The sequence below is a fragment of the Zeus faber genome (assembly GCF_960531495.2).
Source record: "Zeus faber genome assembly, chromosome: 12".
NCBI classification, from domain to species: domain Eukaryota; kingdom Metazoa; phylum Chordata; class Actinopteri; order Zeiformes; family Zeidae; genus Zeus; species Zeus faber.
Genome location: NC_137196.1, coordinates 24698487 through 24722486, shown reverse-complemented (window position 1 = coordinate 24722486; position 24000 = coordinate 24698487). Strand labels below are relative to the sequence as shown.

At 45.7% G+C, this 24000-nt stretch overlaps 1 protein-coding gene across 1 annotated transcript in view; it reads right to left on the bottom strand.

The window, feature by feature from the left end:
- The window catches only part of carmil3 (capping protein regulator and myosin 1 linker 3), a gene marked incomplete at its 5' end in the record, with an annotated part of 82143 nt that overhangs the window by 53797 nt on the left and 4346 nt on the right, over positions 1-24000 (bottom strand). Inside the window, 6 exons of the mRNA XM_080010477.1 lie at positions 3923-3996; positions 4158-4228; positions 5364-5458; positions 8378-8499; positions 9212-9271; positions 9539-9589. Of these exons, the coding sequence (XP_079866603.1) occupies positions 3923-3996; positions 4158-4228; positions 5364-5458; positions 8378-8499; positions 9212-9271; positions 9539-9589 (473 nt within the window). The remainder of the gene's footprint in view (positions 1-3922; positions 3997-4157; positions 4229-5363; positions 5459-8377; positions 8500-9211; positions 9272-9538; positions 9590-24000) is intronic.

Sequence of the window (24000 nt, the reverse complement as noted above, 5' to 3'; positions counted from 1 at the left end):
GCAGCTGTCTGCTGAGTTCTTAGAGGCACTAAAGCATAACGTCCCACTCCCCTCCCCCATCACACTAACAAACACATATATATGCAGGGAGGGACACACACACACACACACACACACACACACACACACACACACACACACACACACACACACACACACACACACACACACACACACACACACACACACACACACACACACACACACCCTGTGCAACACAGTGGCAACCTGCTGTGGCTATTTGTGCTCGCTAGAGACAGGAAACACAGACAGAAACACGGAGGGAATGAGGGATGGAGGGAGGGAGGAGAGAGACTGACAAAAGAATCGGAGGAAAGATAAGTGCCGAAAAATGTAAACACGGAGAGGGAGAGATCACAGAGGGTTTTGTAAGAGAGGGAGGGGAGGGAGAGAGAGAGAGAGAGATTGAGTGAGTACAGGAGTGCAGAAAGAAGGAGGGATGATGGGAGAGAGGAGAGGAGAGATGGAAGAGGTGTCTGCTTCCTGTTGAGAGGGGTGGAAAAAATAAAAAATTAAACAAATAAAAGAGCAGAGCCCTGTCGACGGCGGTAACGGTTGATGGACACAATGGCAGGAGATAAGAGGGAGAGAGAGATGAGGGATATGTCATGTGGTCATGAGGAGGCCAGCGTGTCACTCGTTCTCCCTCCATCTTTGACACTGAGCTCTCCTCCATCTTTTGTGTCCAAGGCTCCTTTCTAGCCCTCCACCTGCACCGCCATTCACCCTCTCAGCCCTATCGACTAGAACAGGGGGTCCCCAAACTGAGGTCTGCGGCCCCCTCAGAGGAAGGAATTGCAGGGGTCCACACACACGCACACACGCGCGCATACATGCCTGTTATCGTCTTTCAAAAGTTACTTGGTTTACTTAAAGCCACTCATATCATTTACACACGTTACTAAGCAACGCAGACATCTGCTCAAAGCTGATTCATATTATTCTACATGATTCCAGGCCAATGAATTATCTGTGAAAAGAAAGAAAGGGGGGGGGGGGGGGGATCTGTTCACTTTACAGATTTCCTGTCTCATTAAGTTTTCATTTTTGCACCATCACATAAATGAGTTACTTCAGTTTGATCGACTGGAGATTGAGCACCGGGGGCAGAGCGAGGGCAGGAAGAAAAATTAAAAATGCATTTAACTCTCGTACGAGCAGAACACACTCTTCGTCTCGCTTTTCTCAACATCGTACATAATGGATTGGGACAAAAAACAGGGATGAATTTTGCAAGAAGACGACAGTAAGAAATATTCCGACTCAACCGGCTCAACCGTAAAGACAGTCAGACTTACAATACCGTTGAATAACGGCTTCACCGACGATTCGCAGCTGGTGGAGCGAGCTGCGTCAGACAACTTGACGGCGCCACATGCCGCCACGCCCTTATATGGGCAATTATATCTTATTATATATCTTCTATTTAAGCAGCCCGTTTCTACCGCCCCGCCCGATTTTTCCGGCTGCTCCCTCCACCTGCACTGCATCCACCTGTCGGGCTGGGGGGCGGAGGGGGATTCGAGCTCATCACACCTGTATTTCTCCCTCGGCCGGGGGTGACGAGCGGCGCGGCCCGGGCGCCCAAACTCAAGCGACACCAAACAAACAAAGATCGTCCGAGAGCCGCTGTCAGAAACAGACATTTTAATCAGAAACGGAGGCGTTAAAAATTCTTGCTCGCAGTCGGGAAAATTCACCCGTGATTTATTGGCGCCAACGTGATATTTTTCGACTGGCGGCCGATCGCGCTGAAAAGACTTAAATGTCAGGCTTTAGCCGCCAAAGGTCACATTCTGCGCGGGTGGAATAGCGCTGTGTGTTCTTTTTTTCCTGCATAAACAAAGCGAGGGGTCACAGCCGCCGCTGACGGAAGCCGGAATGACGGCGCGGTGGGGCCAGGGGCCGAAAGCCACGGCAGGTGAGCCGGAAGGAAAAAAAAAAAAATGATAAAAAAAAATACACGTCGTGTTCCCGCGGGAATCCCACCCATTTTCAGTATCGAAACAAACGCCAAAACTCAAACAAGCCCACGACCGTGCCGTGTACGCCCTTATTTGGAGTTCCACCTGGTTGTGGATTCAATTTTCAACCACAATACAATCACAAACACGCACGGCGGCGACTGAGATGAGACCGCACTCCCAGAACCGCGCTAATTTCAGTTTGACGCCAAATCGGTTTTCACTTAAAATCTCAGTCGAGGGCTTGGGGCAGCAATAACCGCTGTCCAGTTGCCGGGGGCAACCGTGTCTGGGCGACTGTCAACCACATAGCGTGTCCTGGTTGACCCTGTAGTCATTCCATGTTAAAAAAAAATGACCTCATTCATTAATAAACGCTGTAGACGTCTGTGTGCTTAGAAAATGTAATAAACTGGAGTTAAAAAGAGTTTTACATTAACAAACAGTTCTAACCATTGAGAATCAATATCACTCCATAATGACAAAATGATTCAAATTGAGCAACAACCTTTGGCTACCAAAAGCTCCTGCACGGTTGCCAACTGGCCCACGTTGCCGAATTCATTGAATAAATATAATGAGTGCAATGTTTCCCCGTGACACTTAATAAGCGATGGATCAGATGTGCACACACACACACACACACACACACACACACACACACACACACACACACACACACACACACACACACACACACACACACACACACACACACACACACACACACGCACACACGCACACGCACGATTTACGCCTCATTTATTTCTCTTCTCCTCTTCCCAGGATCATAAATAATAAAAGAGAAAGACTCAGAACTATTGTTTTGATTTTTTTCCTGTTCACTGTGACAAACCCGCCCAACAACATCACTTTCGACAACAATAAAAAACCAGCAAAAGCGTGAAAACAGAACTCTTTTAGAGTTGTGGAGGCGTGGGTGAGGGAATCGATTTGACTTTCCCAGCACATACGCAGTCGGTGCCGGAGTAGATGACGCCGACACGTGGAAATATATATTTATAATTATATAAATATAATTCCAGCTCAAAGCGACGCCATGTAACTTTATTTCAAACCCTAAAATAACCGCTTCAGAATCACTTCGGTGGCACAATGACTGGTAATATGGGGAACGGCGGCTCCTTCACCTCTCCCCCCCGCGGCTCCGGGGAGGGAGGGAGCCAGGTGAAAAAGTGCAATCGCACTCAGAAAGTGCAGGGGCGCCCAAATCCCAAATCCCTCCACCCCCCCCCCCCCCCCCCCCAAAAAAGTCACGTAGTTCTACTGTAATGGAGCTCTGGCGGAAAAAATTTCAAAGCAACTCGCCGGAAAATAAATCTGGAATTAAATCTGTTCTCCGGCTCTTCTCGTTTTTTTGGGTTTTTTTTTTGTTTTTTTATTTTAAATCCCCGTCCTCCTCCTCGTGACAATCCCTCCCCGCCCGACGCGGACGCGAGAAAGGGCGTTTCCTCTGGGCTTCTCCCTCGCGCCGCGAGGTCACACGTCACGTCGGAGTTGGGAGGGAAACGGGGCAGCGGCGACCAGGAGGCGCCGGCGAAAATTTTGGGATTCCATTCGGGACCGGGAGTTAGACGGTTTCGAGACAAATAGAAAATAATACATAAATAGTAACAATTTATACATTTTTCAGTTTGTTTTATGGTTTTTTGTTCTTTTTTTAGGTTTATATTCATTGTTTATCATTAGGTTTCTTGTATATTGCCACATTTTTATTGTAAAATTGTTTTGGTTATTTTTTTTTATATTTATTGTTTATTTAATTCATTTTTAGGTTGATATGTATTGTTTATCATTAGATCGTATATTGCTACATTAAAATTTTTCTGATTCATTGTTGCTAATTGTTAGGTTTACTGTATATTACCAATGTTTTCAATCTCCTAGTTCTATCTATCCATATAAGACTGTGTCACCTGCTGTCGAGATGGCTGAAATCCAGAAGGTTGAACTCTCTGTTGTCCTGAGAATGATAGATGGTGTCGACATCCTGGAAAGAAAGAAAGAAGGAAAACAAAAAAAAAAAAAAACATTTACTACCGTACTAGGCGGGAGGGAGCGTAATAAATGAAGCGTACTGTACTCCCCGAAATGAAATGCAAATGTCGGACTACATATGATGATATAACGTGAGGGAAGGCGAGGTCTCACCCACTGCACCTCCTCTTTGCAGCCGATCCCGTTGTAGTCGCACAGAGCGGCGTAGGTCTCCGAAAAACCGCCTGAAATTAGAAAATAAATATAAGAAAGAGATACCGTTTCGTAGGAAAAATCGAATATAATGGAAGCATATATAAAAATAATCAAATATAATGTGAGCATATAGAAGAATAATCAAATATAATGTGAGCATATAGGAAAACGTAAGAGTGGTAAAAAGAGGTGATGTCAAGTCAGCACACTGCGGCTCTGTGGAATACTCGATTCTGATTGGTCGAGAGCGTCAATATTGGCGGTCAGTTATTTCGGAATGATGACCGCCTGTCTGTTAGTGATGACCGCTGTCGGTCGTCAGGGACAACCACTTGTCTCCCGCCTGTATTTGCCTCTCTGCTTCCAATCCGACGGGTGGCGCCATCTTATGATGCTGCATAGAAACTACAACGGAAGACTTGAATAACAGCAAACAGGGCACATTAGGAGTTTGCTTTGTTGTTTGTTTGGCGAATTACTTAGTGGAAGAGTTGCATACTACTCATATTCCTTACAAAACTAGGTATATTAGCTCTAAAATCCTTTCAAAGCAATATTCAGTCTTTAAGTTTTTTTGTTTTATTTTGTTTTTGTTTTTTTTAGTAGCCGTGTAATAAGCGGGATAACGCACAGCCAGCCGGTCATTATCATCGCAAAACAAGGCCCTCCACAGTGATGCACCACCAGCACCACCCCGCTCCAAACCTGCCTCATCAGGGGCTGTTCTGCGATAACGACCGGCCGCCTGTGCGTTCCCTCTCCATTAACGGCGCTGAACGCGAGGCTGCTTGATGTTTGGATCCGGGGAGGCGGCAAGAGCGTGAGGCCACAACATGAAAGAGGAAGAGCGAGGAGGACGGAGGAGAGGGAGAGGAGGATGGGGGCGAGAGAGGAAGGATGGGAGTCGGGCAGAGATTGGGCGTAAACCCTGAGGTGAGATGAAAGTGCTGCAGCGTGGAGGAGCCGGTGTAGATTAACAGGATTACCAGCGAAACCGAAAAAAGAACTCTGCTACTCTGGCCTAGTTAGGGCAGAGGCCGCAACCGCCCAAATAATCTGAGTGGGTGATATGTGTGGGTGTGTGTGTATGTGTGGTGTGTGTGTGTGTGTGTGTGTGTGTGTGTGTGTGTGTGTGTGTGTGTGTGTGTGTGTGTGTGTTCCCACCACAGGTCTTCTGGGTCTCTAACGATGAGTCTGAATTTGGCGAAAACTTTTGACCTCCGGCCGAGATTTCGCCTTCAGCTCGACAGATGGGAGGACTGAGAGAGAGAGAGAGAGAGAGAGAGAGAGAATTTAAAATAAATAATTTTATTGAACATATTCCACATGTTTACAGAATTATTGTCAGATTGTTTATTTTTAAGTTTATTGTATATTGCGGATTTGTTAGTACATTATGTAGGTTTACTTTTGTTGTTTATTGATAATTGTAATTTCTTGTTTTTTGGATATTCTCATTAATTGCTTAATATTGGGTTAATTCTATCGTTCACTGTGCATATTTAAGTTTATTGTATATTTCCAATTTTTGTTTTTATTTCCAGTTAATTTTTTGGTTTATTGCCTATCCACAATTATTTTCTATTCTAATTCTATGACTTTAACGCTGTCATTTGTCAAAGTAAAATCTGTCCATTTCAATACGACGAAGCTTGTTGCTTCAATTTTTTCCATTGAAAAAAATAAATAAATAAATAAATATATATATATATATATATATATATGAAAAAACGAAAAGAAAAAAGGCAAGACTGAGGATGACACAGCTGGGATGAAACAATGCTGCTGAAACTGCATTTACTACACAGCGATCTACCCTTAATCCCATTTTCCCCCCAAAAAATTCATATCAACACCTTTCCACATGCCTGACCTTAATCCTGGTTTTATCTGCACACTCATCTGCCCCAGAGCAGAGTGTGTGTCAGTGTGTGTGTTTGTGTGTGTGTGTGTGTGTGTGTGTGTGTGTGTGTGTGTGTGTGTGTGTGTGTGTGTGTTTATCTCCGGTACCAATCAGTAACGACGCGACTATCCTCCTCCTCCTTCCTCCTCCGCTCCCTCCCTCGTTACTTCACCCCACCCATCCATCCCTCCATCCCTGTTCCGTTAAATGTTCTCAATGGAGAGCCCTAATGGAAAAGAGCCATTTCGGAGGATGATGGAATAGGATGATAGCCTCTCTCAGGTCAGCGGGCGCAGGCGATCCCCCTCGCTCCGGCACATTGTCGACATGAGTGCAGAAAGATGGCGAGAGAGAGAGACAGAGAGAGAGAGAGAGAGAGAAAGAGAGAGAGAGAGAGAGAGAGAGAGTGAGAGAGAAAGAGCGAGAGAGAGAACGGAAACAACCCATTGTTCATGTTTACCTGCACACTGCGTGAAAAAGGTTAAAGATCTGGGCTGTGGCCGCTCCATCTTGGTAGCTGAAATTCCCTATGTTCCATGAATAAAATGTCAAATGTGTGAACTGCTTCCCTGTTCCAAGGCCTCGCTCCAGCTACTGGTTCCACCAAGGGGTGAGACGATGACCGCGTCATCATACGTGACGTCACCGCCGCATTGAGCGCATCACCCTCATAACCACAAATCATTTTTATTTTTTGTATTTCTTTTTTTGTTTTTTGTTTTTTTTTTGCTGGTGAAAGTTAAAGGAGGATTTGAAACATAAACACAATAATCATTGTTTAGTTTTCATTGTTGACTGTACTCAATCCTTTGTTCAAGGACTTCTGGAGACAACTTTTCAGTCGCTCCCGCTTGCCACTGCAGCTTTGCACGCCACGACCTTGTGGGGGGGGGGGGGGGGGGCATTCCATTAAACATTTTGGGGGATTCCTTTTGTGCGTGTCCGATTATTAGTAATTATTTCTAGGGCTGTACCCGACTCTGAAATTTGTCAGTCGAGTCGGATTCAGCTGTTCAAAGACATTCCCCTGGATAATAAATCCTCATTGCAATGTTATCCCTGTGCATTTTTGGCAGTTTCTAGCTGTTTTATCCTATGATTGTCATGCACTCTGACAAAAAAATAAAAAAATAAATCCCACCCCCGCGGTTCACCACTTTCCACCGCGGTAAGAAAAAAATAAAATAAAAATCATACCGTCACAGCCCTAGGTTCCACTTGCTGAGGACATACTGTGCTGCCAGATATAAAGGGGTTAAAGCAATTTAATATTATTAATTTTTTTTCTTTTAAAGGGCCAAAAATTTGGAAAGATCATAATTAAATTATCAGCACACAACAGAGTTTTCCAACGATCTACCTATCTGCCCATCTATCCATTATTTTTGAGCGATTATAGGTGTAATTACGGTACTATGCATCCTGGTTCTTGAAGAGTGAAATACACAGTACTGTAATTACACTAAAAGGCTAACAACAAAAATTAAGGAACCAAGGCTTTGCAAACTTTGACCCACTTGACAACAAAATTGAGGATTTTCACAGGAGTCGACAGAGTTGTCAGCGGGTTCGATCCCTCCCGGAAGACCCGTATCGAAAAATACGGCAACATCAACAACGGAAATCTTCAATATCTTTTTTTATTTATTTCCCAACAGCCGGATCGATGGTGTCCACCCACATCCACCCCCAATTTAACTCAGCAGCTAACTGCGAGATTATGCACCATGCACTTTAACTCCTTACAGCGCACTGAAAATCTTAATTGGGAAATGAGGTAAAAGAATGCACACAGCCCAATTACCTTAGGTGCACTGAGGATTTATCGCGAGAGAAATTGTTGTTGAAAAGTCAGTAGTGACTGTAATTTTGGAACATTATTGACGGCTGCAAGTACGATTAAGTCTGAAAGTATTCTATATTTATATACTGTATATTATAATTAGTACACTTTTTACGTATTCGTTTAACTGGAAGCACTTCAATTTTAATTTGAGTTTTAGAAGTTGTGCTATAATATTTTATGAAGACATTTTCAATATGTTTCTTGTTACTTTCGACGACCAAAATAACGCACTCACCAAGTACACTGAAGTACATCTTCAGTTAGGTTAATGTTCCAATACATTCTATAGGTGTACTTACAGCACATTGATGACTAGTATCCTCAAGCTATATGGATTAGTAGATAAAGTAAATAAGTAGGAGCAAAATACAAACTTCACGAAAATGTGCAGAAAGACAGAAATAAACCTTTGACAGTGATAATATTTACGCGTATATGGAGTTGTTGAAGACGCGGGAGAGGGCGTAGTTGATGTGTCCCACCATGTGCTCCACCTGCTCCTGGCTCTGGAGCCGCAGGGAGAACGTCGTCTTGTCTGTGTCGATGACCACCTGAGGAACAGTTACCATGGTGATGCCAACAAAGCTCCCGTGAAATTAAAACTGCATTTTCCTTTCCTGTTAGTCGCTTATTAGTCTATTTTAGTCTATTCCCAATAAATTATCAAATGAAAAGGGATTCTTTTGTGGTTTAAATAATATTTATTTTCCCTCTCCCACAAATACAAAATATTTACTTTCTATTGTTTAAATTATTTATTTATTTGTTTGTTTGTTTATTTTTACACGATTGAAAATAATGTTCAATAAATGGGGGAGAGCGATTCTTCTATCATCAAATGTGATCATATTCAAGAATATCAACGTCCACATTCTGCGATTATTATAATTATTATAATTGTTGTTTGTTCTAGGTCAAGTCAAATTCCCTCCTGTCACAAAATTTCAACCAAATATTCACTTTAAAATTGGATGTTTGCTGTGCTCTAAATGTAGTTTTCTGTGGTCTATAATACTTCAAACAGCACTACAGTCAATTATCGGAATAGTTTTGTGCATTTCTAGAGCTACACTCAATACAAAGCATTGATTCTGAAAAAGATTCCTGGAATTACACAATGCATAATATTTGAAAATAAAGATAACACTAATAATCCACATGGGGATACTTAGGATTTAAAAACAAAGATCATACTAAAACCATAATAAAACCACTGCTGGCCAATTATAAACGTTTCCAGGTTGAACGTTTTCGGGGTTTTACCTGGCATTCTGGGAAGGTGTTCATGGCTCGGATCTCCAGGAAATTGAATGTCACCTCCACCTGGAGGAGCAATTTGGGAAGGGGAAAAAAAAAAAAAACAGGTGTGTGTGTGTGTGTGTGTGTGTGTGTGTGTGTGTGTGTGTGTGTGTGTAACAATGTTTTACTGCTTAAATTCCTGAGGTTTATACTGTTTAATATTTTCAGGTTTATTTTCCAATATCCTTCCATATTTTGTTGTGTAGAGTAACTGTACATTACAGTTAGAGTTAAATTTGGGGACAAATAATGCATCCATCCATCCATAATTAGGCGGGAGGGTGTTGTTACCTTGGTGGGAACTTTGACGGTGAAGAGATACAGCCTCCATGTTGCCAGGACCTGACGGGAGAGAAAAAAAAAATATATGTTAATTTCACTGTCATGTCACATTCATAACAGGAAACGCAACATATAAATTGTCTGGTGCGTGGGCGCAATCTGTTGTCTGGTTGGGTTTAAAAGCGCACTAGAAACATGGGTACTCACTAACCAGGTGTACATATACTCAGACCTCACTTTGATACCAGTACAAGAATGTGTGTGTGTGTGTGTGTGTGTGTGTGTGTGTGTGTGTGTGTGTGTGTGTGTGTGTGTGTGTGTGTGTGTGTGTGTGTGGGTGTGTGTGTGGGTGTGTGTGTGTTTTACCATACTTGTGAGGACTGGTCTCCAAATTAACTAGTTTTTAGGGCTTAGAAGTGCAGCAGAAACATGGGTCCTCAGTTACCATGTGTATTTAATTGGACCTCACTTCTCCATAATGTTAACAATTCAAATAAATAAAACATTTTTAAAAAGGTGTGGTGGGGGTCAAGTGAGAGATGGCGGGGGGGGGGGGCTGAGCACATTCACATCTGCCTTTGTAATTAACCTCATTCATAATTCAAAATTCATAATTAGCACGAGCCGTCCACACGCCCTGTGTTGCTCTCCATCCCCGTCCTCCACCCTCCCAAAAACATGGAAGGCTACATTTCTGTCCCCGCCCGCATTTCTGAGATGCTATTCCGGTCTTGTACGTCTTTGTTTTTTTTATGCTTTGTTTTTTTGTTTTTTGCCTCCCCCTCCGTCCCTCCCGCTCTCCCTCTCCCTCTCCCTCCTTTTCTCTCTCTCTCTCTCTCTCTCTCCCCGTCGTCCCACCGCTTCCTCTCCTCATCTCCATGGAAATCTGCCCGTTCTTTCCACTCTTTCGTCCTTAATCCCTCCATCTCATCGTCACCGCCACCTCCCTGTGTGCCACGGTGACTGTGCCCTGTCTGGCTGCCCCCCCTCCGCCTCCCTCACACCTCCCCGCCGCCGCGCCCCCCCTCCCCCCATTCCCCTGTCGACGTTCCTTCCCTTCAGGTTTTTTTTTTTTTTTTTTCTGCTCTGTCGCTTCCAATTCCTCAAGGCCTCACCCCGCTGAATTACTAATGGCACCCCGCTGAGTGTTGGGGAGACGGTGAAAGAAAGAACGAAACAGTTAAAAGAGAAAGAGGAGAGAGAGGAGGTTTTGAATGAGAGCGAGAGCGAGAGAGAGAGAGAGAGAGAGAGAAAGGGAGTGAAGACTGCCGAGGCAATAGCAGGATGGACACAACAGATTTCTAAAAAGTAATAAAGTCCTCAGACTTTATTCCTCCACCCGTCGCAGCCGGCTTTGGCCCGGACGCAATGAAGCCTCTCAGCGAGGGAGACAAAAAACAGACTCCCACAGAGAGACTTAGAAACTTAAAAAGGAGGAGAGACGGGAGCGAGATTGGACAGAAAGAGCCTCCCCCCCCCCAACACACACACACACACACACACACACACACACACACACACACACACACACACACACACACACACACACACACACACACACACACACACACACACACACACACCTTATCTTGGGAGTCCTTTGTAGTTATTTTGAGGAGAAGCCTTCATAGTTCTCCCACCATTCCTTGACAAGTTTTAAAACTCCTGTTATATGGAGTACTTTGGGGAGGTTAGGAGGGGGAGTGGAGGATGGATGGATGAATGAGAGGGAGAGAAGAGTGAAAGTGGGAGGAAAACAGCCTTCCCCCTCCCCAAAGCCCTGCGTTCTGGTCTTGTCACGGCCCAACAAGGAATCCTTCAACTGGAGGTCACTCCCTGTCCTTCCCTCACCTGGGGGGTCTCTCTCGCCCTTCCCCTGCGGAATACTTCCTTCTTTTACATGGGGTTCTCCCCCTCTATATGGGGGTCTTTCCCTCCCTTCACCTGGGGGGGGCATCTCTCCCCCTTTACATGGGGGTCTGGGGTCTCTCCCTATGTCTGGGGGTCTCCCTTCATCTGGGTGTCTCTTTGCATGGGGGTCTCTCCCTTTAAAATGGGATCTCTCACTCCCTCCACCTGGGGGACTCTCCCTTGACATTGGGGTCTCTCCCTTCACCTGGGGGTCTCTCCTTCCCTTCACCTGGGGGTCTCTTCCTTCACGCATGGCCATCCAAGATATCATTAGAAACCAATCGATACTCCGCTTCGCGCCATTCTCCCTTTCCGGCCTGAACGGAGTGTGTGCGAGTGTGTGCCACAGATAAGCCCAAAAATAATTGAAGATACTTAATACACGCCGGGCTTGTCTGGAGCTATGAAAAAAAGGAAATTCTATCTCGTACTCTATTAACGGGGATAAATAATGTGTGCGAGGGCTCACTGATGTGGCGAGTCACACTCTGACAGTAAATTATCTGCCGCTTTATTAGAGCCAAGTAGTCCAACATTACAGTTAATTGCCCAAACGCTCATCACAAGCCGCTCCGAGAGGTTTCCATTACAGAAAACACACACACTCCCGTCTTTCTTTTTCTCTCTCTCTCTCCCCTCGGTTCCCAATGATCGATGAGAAGTGTAACGGCACCACCAGGGGTGGAGCGAGGATGATCCCCAGGAGGAGTGAAGGGAGGTGGGGGGACTTTTGTAACCTGGCGAGCCTGGGTGGAGCAAGAGGGGGCAAGGGAGAGCGGGTGGGTGGTGGAAAGAGGAAATTGGAGCCAGAGAACAAGCGAGCAAGCGACAGGAAGAGAATAGACAGAGACTTTAAAGGTAGATTTCGGAGGTGAGGGGAGGGGGCACCTTGCTGGGATGGCACCGTGTCAGGGGCACCAGTTCAAAGAACCAGCCACCCCGAGCCAGACTTCGAGGACGGGCAGGGAGTGTGAGAGAGAGAGAGTGTGTGTGTGTGTGTGTGTGTGTGTGTGTGTGTGTGTGTGTGTGTGTGTGTGTGTGTGTGTAGCTATGTATCTCTCCCTCCATCATTCTGGACCAGTGTGCATCTACACGCACTCGCTGCAGAGGCGGCTTATATTAATCATAAGCTGTCAACCTCTGGGCTCCGCGCTTCAAACGAGACGGCGCAAATCAAAGTGTGTCCCTGGATCGTTGTGGTGTGTGGGTGTGTGTGTGTGTGGGGGTGTGTGTGTGTGTGCGCGTGAGAGAGAGTGTGTGTAATGAGCCAAGGACCAGTGCCAGACCTGGCCGCCTGCGGTCCCTCTGGCTCGGCCACAAGGGCATTTTAATGCACACAAACAGCTCAACCCCCACCCCCACCCCCACCCAAAAAACTCTCTCAAACACACACACACACACACACAATAAAGCAAGGTCTGAGTAAATACAACTGGTAAGTGAGGACCCATGTTTCTGGTGATCTTCTAAACCAAAGAAATAGTCAACTCGGAGACCGGTCCTCACAAGTATAGTGAAACACAAACAATACATTTGCATAAGTCTACCATACTGCCAGAACGCTGCATCTGTGTCTCACACACACAGCTGTACTATGCAGACTAACGTTTCCTCTCTCTCCCTCCCCACCCCCCCAACGGGAGATAAAAAAAAAATCGAAAGAGTGTGGGTCTTTTTTTTTTTTTTATCCCTGCCCAGTCAGAAAACACAATGACATAACACGCTAAGCGGCTCTGGCGGAGAACACGGCTGCCGATACCGTGCACGCAGGGAATCAAACCTGCACCAGATCAATATGAAGCGTCTCCAAATCCGTCCAATTAGAACAACTTGTCCATTAGAGTCAATTCTGATGTTTTGCCCACGCGACACAGATGTGATGTGCGCCATGAAACATCTGGTTATTTCTGTATCCATTTTGGGCCACATTCGTAGGTCGGAAATCAGATACGAGTCAGATATCAAAGATATCTGATATCGACTTCCTCCTAAAACGCAAAGACGGGAATTTGAAGGTCGACGCGTTTCGAACGTCATCGACGCGGCGACCGTGACGTGTTAGGGCGGTGACGGGTTCGAACGCGCCTTCATTCAGGGCGGTTTAAACGTGGGCGGCGTGGAAAATAAGGCAACAAATCTGAAGCGGGCCTTTAAGACCTGCTCTCTAATGAATAAACCGGTAAAGAGCTGTCGTCAGACCCAAGCTGGTCACAGTGGAGGAGGTGGAGGGGGACATCTTGGACAAGGCCTACCCCACCCCCTTCCCCCCACGCAGCATGTCAGCCAACCCCAAAACGCACCTGAAGCAACAGACTCATTCAAGCCGGTGCGTGTAAAGGAGCTCGCACCTGCCGGCGGCCGTCAGACGCTGAGTGTATCTGGACTGCTATTTAACTGGGGCGTGGCTTTTTATTTACTTGTTGTTCTGATCGCACTGTAGCGCTTGAACTGATGTTTTATTATATTGAGTGTTTGGATATTTGTGTTTATGTGCTTGTCGTCATCTGGGATTTAATGCATCTGGCTGCTATAACGACTTAATTTCCCTCCGGGGATTAATAAAGTTATCTATCTATCCATCTATCTATCTATCCATCCATCTGCAGCCGTAGAGCCGTCGCAATTTTTACGCAATCACCCGATCAGTTATTGGAGCAGATTGCGATCTTTGCAGTAAAACTCGTTAAAGATTCCGCTGTTTCCACCGGAATTCAAGGGGAATTTTAAACAGTGGGTTCGAAAGGTTCGCAAATTACTAGAAAGTGAAATTAGGCAAATTTCCATCGGCTGGGTCGAGGAAATTAACCGTCCGCACAAATTGATTGCGATCCAATTTCCAACGCCAATAAAGAGGGTCTCCGATGACAACTGGACGTTGGCGACAAGTTTTTATTTCACGACGCTTATTACGGCGTCAAAAAAATGTCCGCAAAACAATCCTAATTATTGGTGTGATAATAAATGGCTGAACTTTGACTTCCCGATCGTGGCCGCCCCGCTTCTAATATCTGAATTGCAACACCCCGCAAAAATCACAACGTTAGAACGATCCCAACGGATGACGTTTTTCGATGATTCGTATCTAGATCACGATTTAAATCCGAAAGCGTCTCAAAACCCACCACCCCCACCCCCACACTTGTCCTCCATCGCAAACACACGATACGAGCTCCTCCGTCCGATTGCTGTCCGTCAAATAAAGTCAGTGTCATGGCACGACGCGGCCCCGCGGTCAGTCAATCTGTCACTCCCCGTGTGTGTGTGTGTGTGTGTGTGTGCGAGAGCACATGAGAAAGCAAGAGAGAGCGAGTTTGAAAGCGCATGTCACTGCCTGGGGTCCTGTTTATAAGTAGACATTACGGAGTGGGAGACCGGAGAGAGGGAGAGAGGGAGGGAGGGAGGGAGAGAGAGAAGCCAAATGAGGGGAATAAAATGCAAAGCTCAAAATCACATCTTGTTCCAGATCCTCTGGTATAAAGACGGCCCCGCATGCTCTTAAATCAAACGCACAGCGAGTGAACCCTGCGAGGCCTGAAAGAACTCTTAAGAGACGGAGAGAGAGAGGGAGGGAGAGAGAGGGAGGAAGAGGGAGGGAGGGAGAGAGAGAGACTATGGGATGTACTTAAGAAGAAGAATTGCACTGATACGGAGGGACTTTGGAGGAAGGAGAGAGTGAAAGGGAGACGGTAAAAGAGAGAGACGGACGAGGCATGAACAATGGCGAGCGTAGAAGGATGGAGGGACAGAGGTGGAGGTGAAGACGTGCACAATGAGAGCCGGAGTGAAACTAGATGAACGGATTAGAAATACTGAGGCGTCGCCATGCGCCATGCGCCTCCCTCCCTCCCTCCCTCCCATCCCTCCCTTCCATCCCTCCCTCCCTCCATCCATCACGCTCGCCCTCTCCCCCCTAGGGGAGAGAGAGGGAGGTCAGCCGTCACACTACATAGATTCTCTGGTGGCCCCGGGGCCCCGCTGGTGCTGGTGGCGGTCGTGGACGTGGAGCCCCCGGCGCCTGCTCCGTCACAACCAGAAGCTCCACCGCAGTGAAGGGCCCAGAGTTCTACCATCGCGTCAAGTCCAAAAAGACGAGGGGAGACACGACGAGACCTGATGGACGCCGCGGGGAGCGTCAGGTGTCACAGCAGCTAAAGGAGCTCAGGTCAACAGAGGGATGAGGAGTAAGACGGAGATAAGAGACGAAAACAGCATATGTACACATCTGTCCACAGAGTCAACATGGAGTAGCACTATTCTAACTAGTAGTACTGTGTTAACTAGTAACACTATTCTAACTAGTAGCACAGTGTTAACCAGTAGCACTAGTCTAACTAGTAGTAGTGGGTCCAATGTAGGCAAATGGCAGTTAGATTAGTTAGTTAAGTAAGTTCAATATATATATTTAATATAATGTATAATGTATAGTATATAGTATAATATAATGTATATTATTTTAATATAATATATAGTATATAATGTATAGTATAATGCATACTATATAATGCATATTATATAATGTACACTATATAATGTTTATTATATAACTTATAGTATAATATACAGAATATAATGTACAGCACATAATGTATAGTATATAATGTTTATTATATACAGTAATGTATAGTATCATATAGAGAATACAATGTTTATTGTAAAATGTATAGTATATAGTATAATACATAATGTATAGTATATTACAAATATATAGTATAGTGTATATTATATTATGTATAGTATAATGTATAGTATGTATATCATATAATGTGTAGTATAATATATAGTATCAAATGTATGGTACATAATATATAGTATATAATGTATATTATATACAGTAATGTATAGTATAATATATAGAATATAATGTATATTATATCATGTATAGTATATAATGTATATTAAATAATATATAGTATAAAATGTATAGCATATCATGTATATTATATAATATATAATGTATATAATATTATGTATAGTATTATACAGTAGTATAGTTTGTATACATATAATGTATAGGATAATATATAGTATATAATGTACAGTATATAATGAATAGTATCTTGTAGCAGTGTAGTGATAATAGTCAGAACGGCGTTGCAGAAAGTGTCCATGCAGTGTATATATAATGAAGTTCTCTATATATTAGAGGGGTCATGGTTCAGATTGGAAATCTAACATCGATTGAAACAAGCGTTGGATTTCCACCATGGAAACCACAAGCAGGTTGTCCTTCTCCCCGTGCTTTAGTGAGTAATATTGTCCGACACCGTATTGGGGCCGGTCAACTTCCACCGGTAAACTAATGCGCTGGGGGCCGACCGGGGCCCGCTGCGCCGCGTCCCTCAAGGCACACTGCGCCCTCCCCCCAGCGCATCTGGTGGGAGGGCGCAGTGTTCCCCTCAAAAAAACTAATTACAGTCTTTATTGGAATTTACAGTTCCACTTATGCTATTTAAAACACACTAGAATGTGCCGACAAGAACGACCGACTGTGCCAACAGTAAACCGAAAACATTTTTTTGTGTAATGGCCTATTTGAAACCTTCTAAAAATGTTTTTTACTGTTTGTCTGGGATACCCTATTCAAAATAAAATACCACAAAAAAAAACAAAAAACTAACGATACTGTTTTCCAGGTGGGAGAGGGAGCTGCACCGGCACCACCGACCCCACGGGGTGCACTGCAGGAGTTTTGCTTTCTCACTTCGTGTTTCTTTAGAAATGGCAACTTGGCATAAGATTGGGAGGGTCTAACGAAACCCCACTGCGCAACGAGAGTGATGAAACCCCCCACCACCATCTCGGCCAGCGCGGGTGGTTGCTCGGGTACACCCCCGCCCCCGGGCGTATATTTACACATTTATATATTTACGTGTATATTTATTGCCTTGTTTATTTATTACTGGATTTATTAAATCGGCATATTTATTTTTATTTGCGCGCTACGTCCACATACATTCTGTTGCTCCGTCTGTCGCTCTCCGGCGTGGCGCTGCGGACCCGGTCCGCACCGGGTGAATTCTGCCGAACTGGTCCCTCGCCCCATCCATCCCAGCAATAGTCATGGCATGTGTGAAAAGGCGCGAGACGGAAATGTTCCTGAAAATAACTGCATGTGGGAATAGTGAAACCCGATAGAGGTGCCGGAAAGGTTATCCCTGTATTTTACCGGGAACTATGTGTAAAAGGGGCACAGCAGTCGGTGCTGAAAATAATACACATGTTTTTCGAATCGAACCCTTGAAATCGAATCGTGGATTTGGAAAATCGTGACACCCCTAGTATATACTGTTTATAATTATTTATATCACAGGGTGCTATAATAATGACCAACACATAATATAATACAGTAGTATGAAATAGCAAAGCATAATATGGTAATAATATTTTAAAGAAAAAATTCAAAATAACGTGTAAAAGTCATCTTGTTGGAAAAATATCTCGCAAACGCAACACCATCACAAAGCCTCCGTCACCAGCAGCAGAGGCGTTGAAATAGACTTTTTTTATTCCAACATCCGTCCCCAGTGGAGCCCGACGCCACAGCACTGAAAGCGTTTTCCCTGCAAGAGGCTCGGAGTTCAAACAGCGTGATTAAAAAAAATAATAAATGAAACTCCTAGACAACACACTCCGGTGGCGAAGACGTTTCCTGTCTGTGGTGCCGTGCCAATTTCACTCAGCGCAAGCTTTGACTTTCACAAAAAAATTATAATAATAAAACTACAATAAAACACACTTTTGGCTCCAGCGTCCTCCACATCCTGTGTTGCACCACCCCAGTGTGATGAAGCACCGGCTCCACTTCCCACTTCAAACGGCTGCTTTCATTATGTAATTCACTCAGATGACGTATACAGGGGTTTGTTTTTGTCTCTAAACCACCTACACCAGTGAGAAAGACAAGAAGTAAAGAGAAAAAATAATAATAATAAAATAAAGGGGGCGCTTGTTTTCTCCCCCGGCTGCCGCCTTCTGCGCTCGCTTTGATTCCCACTGATTCCGCCTGTGGCTCAATCTGGAGCAGACACAACGACGAGGCCATTTATTCAATATTTTTAATTGAAACCCTATTTCACCGCGGACATTATTCTGGTTCGGGGCTCGAACCGCAATGTGGCCACGGCCACCGTGAACCCGACCACATCTGATAATAACGCAGCGGACTCGGCTTTTCTCAAGTTTTGGTGTTTTTCGGTGAGGTGGGGGTTTTTTTTCCCCTCCTCGGACGGTTTTGTTTTTCCGGACACTCGCAGATCACAGCCACAGAGTGAATAAGTGAGGAGTTCAAATCATATTAAAGAAAATATGATAATAATCAAAATCAAAAGGAGCTCCTTTCTGAGCAGGGTTCCCCCCGGGGGGCTTTAAGAACATGTCGCCCATGATAAATAAGCAACAGAAATGAAAAAAGAAATGAGAAAAAAAAATAATAATAAAAACATTTTTTTAAAAGACAGCGGCGGAGACGCCGCTGAGTCGGGTCATGGAAAAGCCAATTAAGGTGCGGCTGAAGGGGCCGCTGCCAGAAAACTCCGGATATCGACACCGAATCAGCCTGACCTCGATTACCATGGATTTATCTCCAACGGTGTGGATTTGGAATGTCCTGAGCGAGCGAGAGAGAGAGTGTAACTAATGTGAGAGAAAAATGATTACGATCAACTATTTTGAATGAGGACAAAGGCCTCTACCTCCAGAAGGGGGTTTCAAAACATTTGTCTCCGTCTCCCCGGGAACCCCCCAGAGTTCATGTAAAGAGAAATGTTTTGCTCCCTACAATGTCCATTATAACATGAAAGGATCAGATCGGGCAGATTAACCTCACCGATCATTGCGGAAGAATTTCTTCCACACTGACTAATTACGTCTTGGCATGGATTCCACACGATGCGGGGAACATTCCTTTTGAGGCTCCGCTCCGTGTCGACACGGTTGCGTCACGCGGTTCCTGCAGATTCCTGTGCCGCAGACTGGTGCCGCGAAACTCCCGCTCCGGCACATGGCGAAGGCGCTCTGGTGGATTCAGATCCGGCGACAGGAGCCGAGGAACACCGAGACCAGTTTGAGAGGGCTTTCGCTTTGTGGTCACGCCGGGAGTAGCCGTTAGAAGACGGGTGTGGCCATGAAGGGACGCACATGGTCAGCGACAACACTCAAATAGGCGGTGGCATCCAAGCCGCGATTGATTGGTATTAACGGGCTCAAAATGAGCCAAGAAAAAAAAGAAAGAAATAAAATCGCCACGCCATGGACGCCACCGCCACCACCACCCTGGACTGTTTACATAAGGCAGGTGGGGGTCCGCACTGTTGCCGCCAAATTCTGACCCAGCCATCTGTGTGCCTCGGCAGAAATGGAGACGCATCAGACCGGGGCCGCGTTCTCCCAGTCTTCGGCGGCCCAGCTTCGGTGAGCCTGCGCCCACTGCAGCCTCTGCTTCCTGTTCTGGGCTGACACAAGCGGAACCCAACGTGGTTCCGCGCGCAGTGTTTGTCTGCTCGCCACAACGGCACAGAAGAAGAATCTTTAATTGTCACACAGCACACCACACTACAACACATGCACACACACACACGCACATGCTTTGGATGGTGGCCGGTGAAATGAGGCCTCTGCATCTAACCCATCCTTGGCTTGTCCTTCTTCCGGGGGGACAGCCAGGAGCAGTGGGCAGCATTCGTGGACGCGCCCGGGGACCAGGTGACGAGTGTCCATCGCTGGTCAGACAATGATGTGTGCATGTTTTTGGGCGGGGGGGGGGTCCTTACTGACGTTAGGTGGAGGAAACCCCATGTGAGCAGGGGGAGAACATGCAAACTCCACACAGAAAGGCTCCTATTTGTGAGATAACCCGCCCGGAGAACCGTGCCAACAGCGCCCCAGGCGGGAATCGAACCCAGGACCTTCTTGCTGTGAGGCATTTCAGTCGGCTCCGGTCGATCTCATCGACGAGGCTCTTCCGTCCGCAAAACCGCCGCTCACTGGATATTTATTTTTGTTTTTCGCACAATTCTGAGTCAATTCCAGAGAGGCTGTTGGTGCATTAAAATTCTGGGAGATCAGCCGTTACAGAAACACTCAAACCAGCCCGTCCGGCACCAACAATCATGCCACGGTGGAAAACACTGAGATCACATATTTTTTCCCCCCGTTCTGATGGTTGATGTGAACATTAACTGAAGCTGCTGACCCGTGTCCGCATGACTTTACTGCTGCCACACGATTGTATGATTAGGTAATGGCATGAATAAGTAGGTGTGAAGTGCTCAGTGAGTACGTACACACACACACACACACACACACACACACTCACTCACTCACTCACTCACTCACTCACTCACTCACTCACTCACTCACTCACTCACTCAGGCGGGCAAGAACCTCTGAAGGTGTCCTGTGGTGTCTGGCACCAAGACGTGAGCAGCAGATCCTTTAAGTCCTGGAAGTTGTGAGGTGGGGCCCCCATGGATCAGGCTTGTTGTTCCAGCACATCCCACAGATGCTCCATCAGATCGGACCGTAACCCCGCCCATCCACATGATGTAGAAGAAAACGTGATTCATCAGACCAGGACACCTTCTACCATTGCTCCATGGTCCAGCGGAGGACAGGGGTCAGCATGGACACTCTGAGCGCTCCCATATGCAGCAAGCTGTGATGCACTGTGTGTTCTACACCTTTCTATCATAGTAGTATTAACTTTTTCACCAATTTGCGCTATAGTAGTTCTTCTGTGGGATCGAACCAGACAGGCTAGACATCACTCCCTACGTGCATCAATGAGCCTTGGGCGTCCATGACCCTGTCGCCGGGTTCACCGGTTGTCCTTCCTTGGACCACTTTTGGTAGGTACTAACCACTGAATGCAGGGAACAGCCCAAAAGAGCTGTGGTTTTGGAGATGCTCTGACCCAGTCGTCAAGCCATCACAATGTGGTCCTTGTCAAAGTGGCTCAGATCCTTACGCTTGACCATTTTTCCTGCTTCCAAAACATCAACTTCAAGAACTGACTGTTCACTTGCTGCCTGATACATCCCACCCCTTGACAGGTGCCATTGGAACGAGACGATCAATGATATTCACTTCACCTGTCAGTGCATTTAATGTTGTGGCCGATCTGTGCACTATGAAAAGAAGTCAAGCCGGGGTAGGAAGTGTGATGCTCTGGACAACGTTCTGTTGGCAAACTTTGGGTCCTGGCATTCATCTGGATGTTACTTTGACATGTACCACCTTCCTAAACACTGTTGCAGACCAAGTACACACATTCATGGCAATGGTATTCCGGCAGTGGCCTCTTCCAGCAGGATAATGCACCCTGGCAAACGCCAAACTTACCACAGTTTAAAGCAGTGTGTGTGTGTGTGTGTGTGTGTGTGTGTGTGTGTGTGTGTGTGTGTGTGTGTGTGTCAAAAGTGCAGAACTCTCATGGGCGGACAGATCAAAGAAACCGCCGCCACTGACCGTAAACGATCCACATCTCCAGTGCCCGACTCCCAAACACAGACCCTAACCCTCGTTAACAAACCCACTGACAAGGAAGCGGAAGCACCGACAACATCCACATTATCTCCAAACCCCACCCCTACATCCCAATCTCACCAGTGGGTGTGGGAGTCGGGTGGGGGAAGAAAACGAAAGAAAAGAGCGTCCCATACCATCCCGTCGTGTTTGGGACTGTCAACCGGCCCCGCTACGGGACCCTTATTAGCGGAGGAAGCGAGGGGAAGCACTGAACCAACGAGAGGATAACAGGGTAAAGGAGGACGGCAACTGGGGCATCGCAGCTTCCCTCCCTCACTACTTCTCCCCCTCTGCCCATAATGCATTGTTAGACCTCAGAGCAACACACACACACACACACACACACACACACACACACACACACACACACACACACACACACACACACACACACACACACACACACACACACACACACACACACACACACACACACACACAATCTCTTTGAAGATGCTGCATTTCCAACTCCTCTCTAATCCCCAAATAGGGTGATCTAATAATGGATACCCTGTATATGTGTGTGTGCGTGTGTGTATGTATGCCAATATATAATTGTTTGTCTCTTTGTGAAGGCACCCGTGTTGGTGATTGTTGTGCAGCTGTTTAGATGGCCTCCAGTGTGTGTGTGTGTGTGTGTGTGTGTGTGTGTGAGAGAGAGTGAGTGAGTGACACACAGTTCGGTTTCTATATGGCTCACACAGATAGTTGGTTCTTGCACGTGTGTGTGTGTGTGTGTGTGTCTGTGTGAGTACGTGCCATGAGTGTGTGTTCATGTTAACGCTACTACATGGCCTTGGGTGCTCTTCGGCTGTCACACTGAGACATTCCCTGTGTCCATCGGAGTGTGCGTGATAAAGTATACAATGTGTGTGTGTGTGTGGGGCCAGTATACCATACAGTATATGTGACTATGTGAAGGACAGTATATAGTGTATACAATGCATTTTCTACAGTGTGGGTGTGTGTAAACATACAGTATGTACATACATTCATACATACCCACCCACCCACACACAGAGTATATGAGAGGAAGAATACAATATGAATGAGTGTGTCACACAGCATGATGGCTGCTTCGGCCAACACACAGACAGCTGGAAACCAGCACCCTCCGGAGGGAAAACAGGGGTGAGGCAACGCAAGGGGGGATGCACTGAGAAGAGAGGGTGAGAGAGGGAGAGAGAAGGCGAGAGAGAGAGAGAGAGAGCACACAAAGACTTTTAGTCTGTGGATACGTGCACGGAATGGACAATTTACGAGAAACTTTTTATTTGTTTTTTGTTTTTTCTCAACAGTTCTGGGCAAATAATTTGCTTTACTGATTTCATTCGGAAAACCGTCTTCAGACTAAAATGACGTTACAAAGAACCTGTTTTTCAAATTCCAACAAAAGTGGTTCCATCAAATTTCCTTTATTTTTTATTTTTTATTTCTACAGTTGGGGCGGCGGGGGGTCCTGCCTCAGCGTAGGTACAGGTAAACCTCTCTTAGGGCACGGATGAGCCGACGAGCCCCCCTCCTAAATCTCAGCAAACACCCTGATTGGTTGAACTGTCCAACCTCCTGTCGGGGGGGCGGGTCGAAACGGAAAAGAAAATATAGCAGATAGAAAAACGACTTGCGGGTGAGGTTCGAACGTGGGTTTCTATTTGCATATCCTTATCGATGGATCCTTACATTTTCAAATAACATTTAAAAAATATAAAAATACTAAATGCGGCTCACTAAATGTGATGCTATGGTTATACACAGAATCGTACAAGTATAAAAGCAAACAGCCACGTGAATGTCCTGCTGACGTTTCTACACCATGGAGCTGTCTCATCTTTCTCATATTGTAAGCATCCCGCTATATATATATATATATATTATTTTTTTTAAACACACTTCATTTCTATTCACCTTTGAATCTTTCCAAATTAATTTCTCCATTAGTGTGAAAAGATGGCCTCTTAGAGAGAGAGACCTTGACGACGAGCAAGAACACTCATATCCATTTCTCCCCTGGATGGAAGAACCGCGCCAAAGCATCA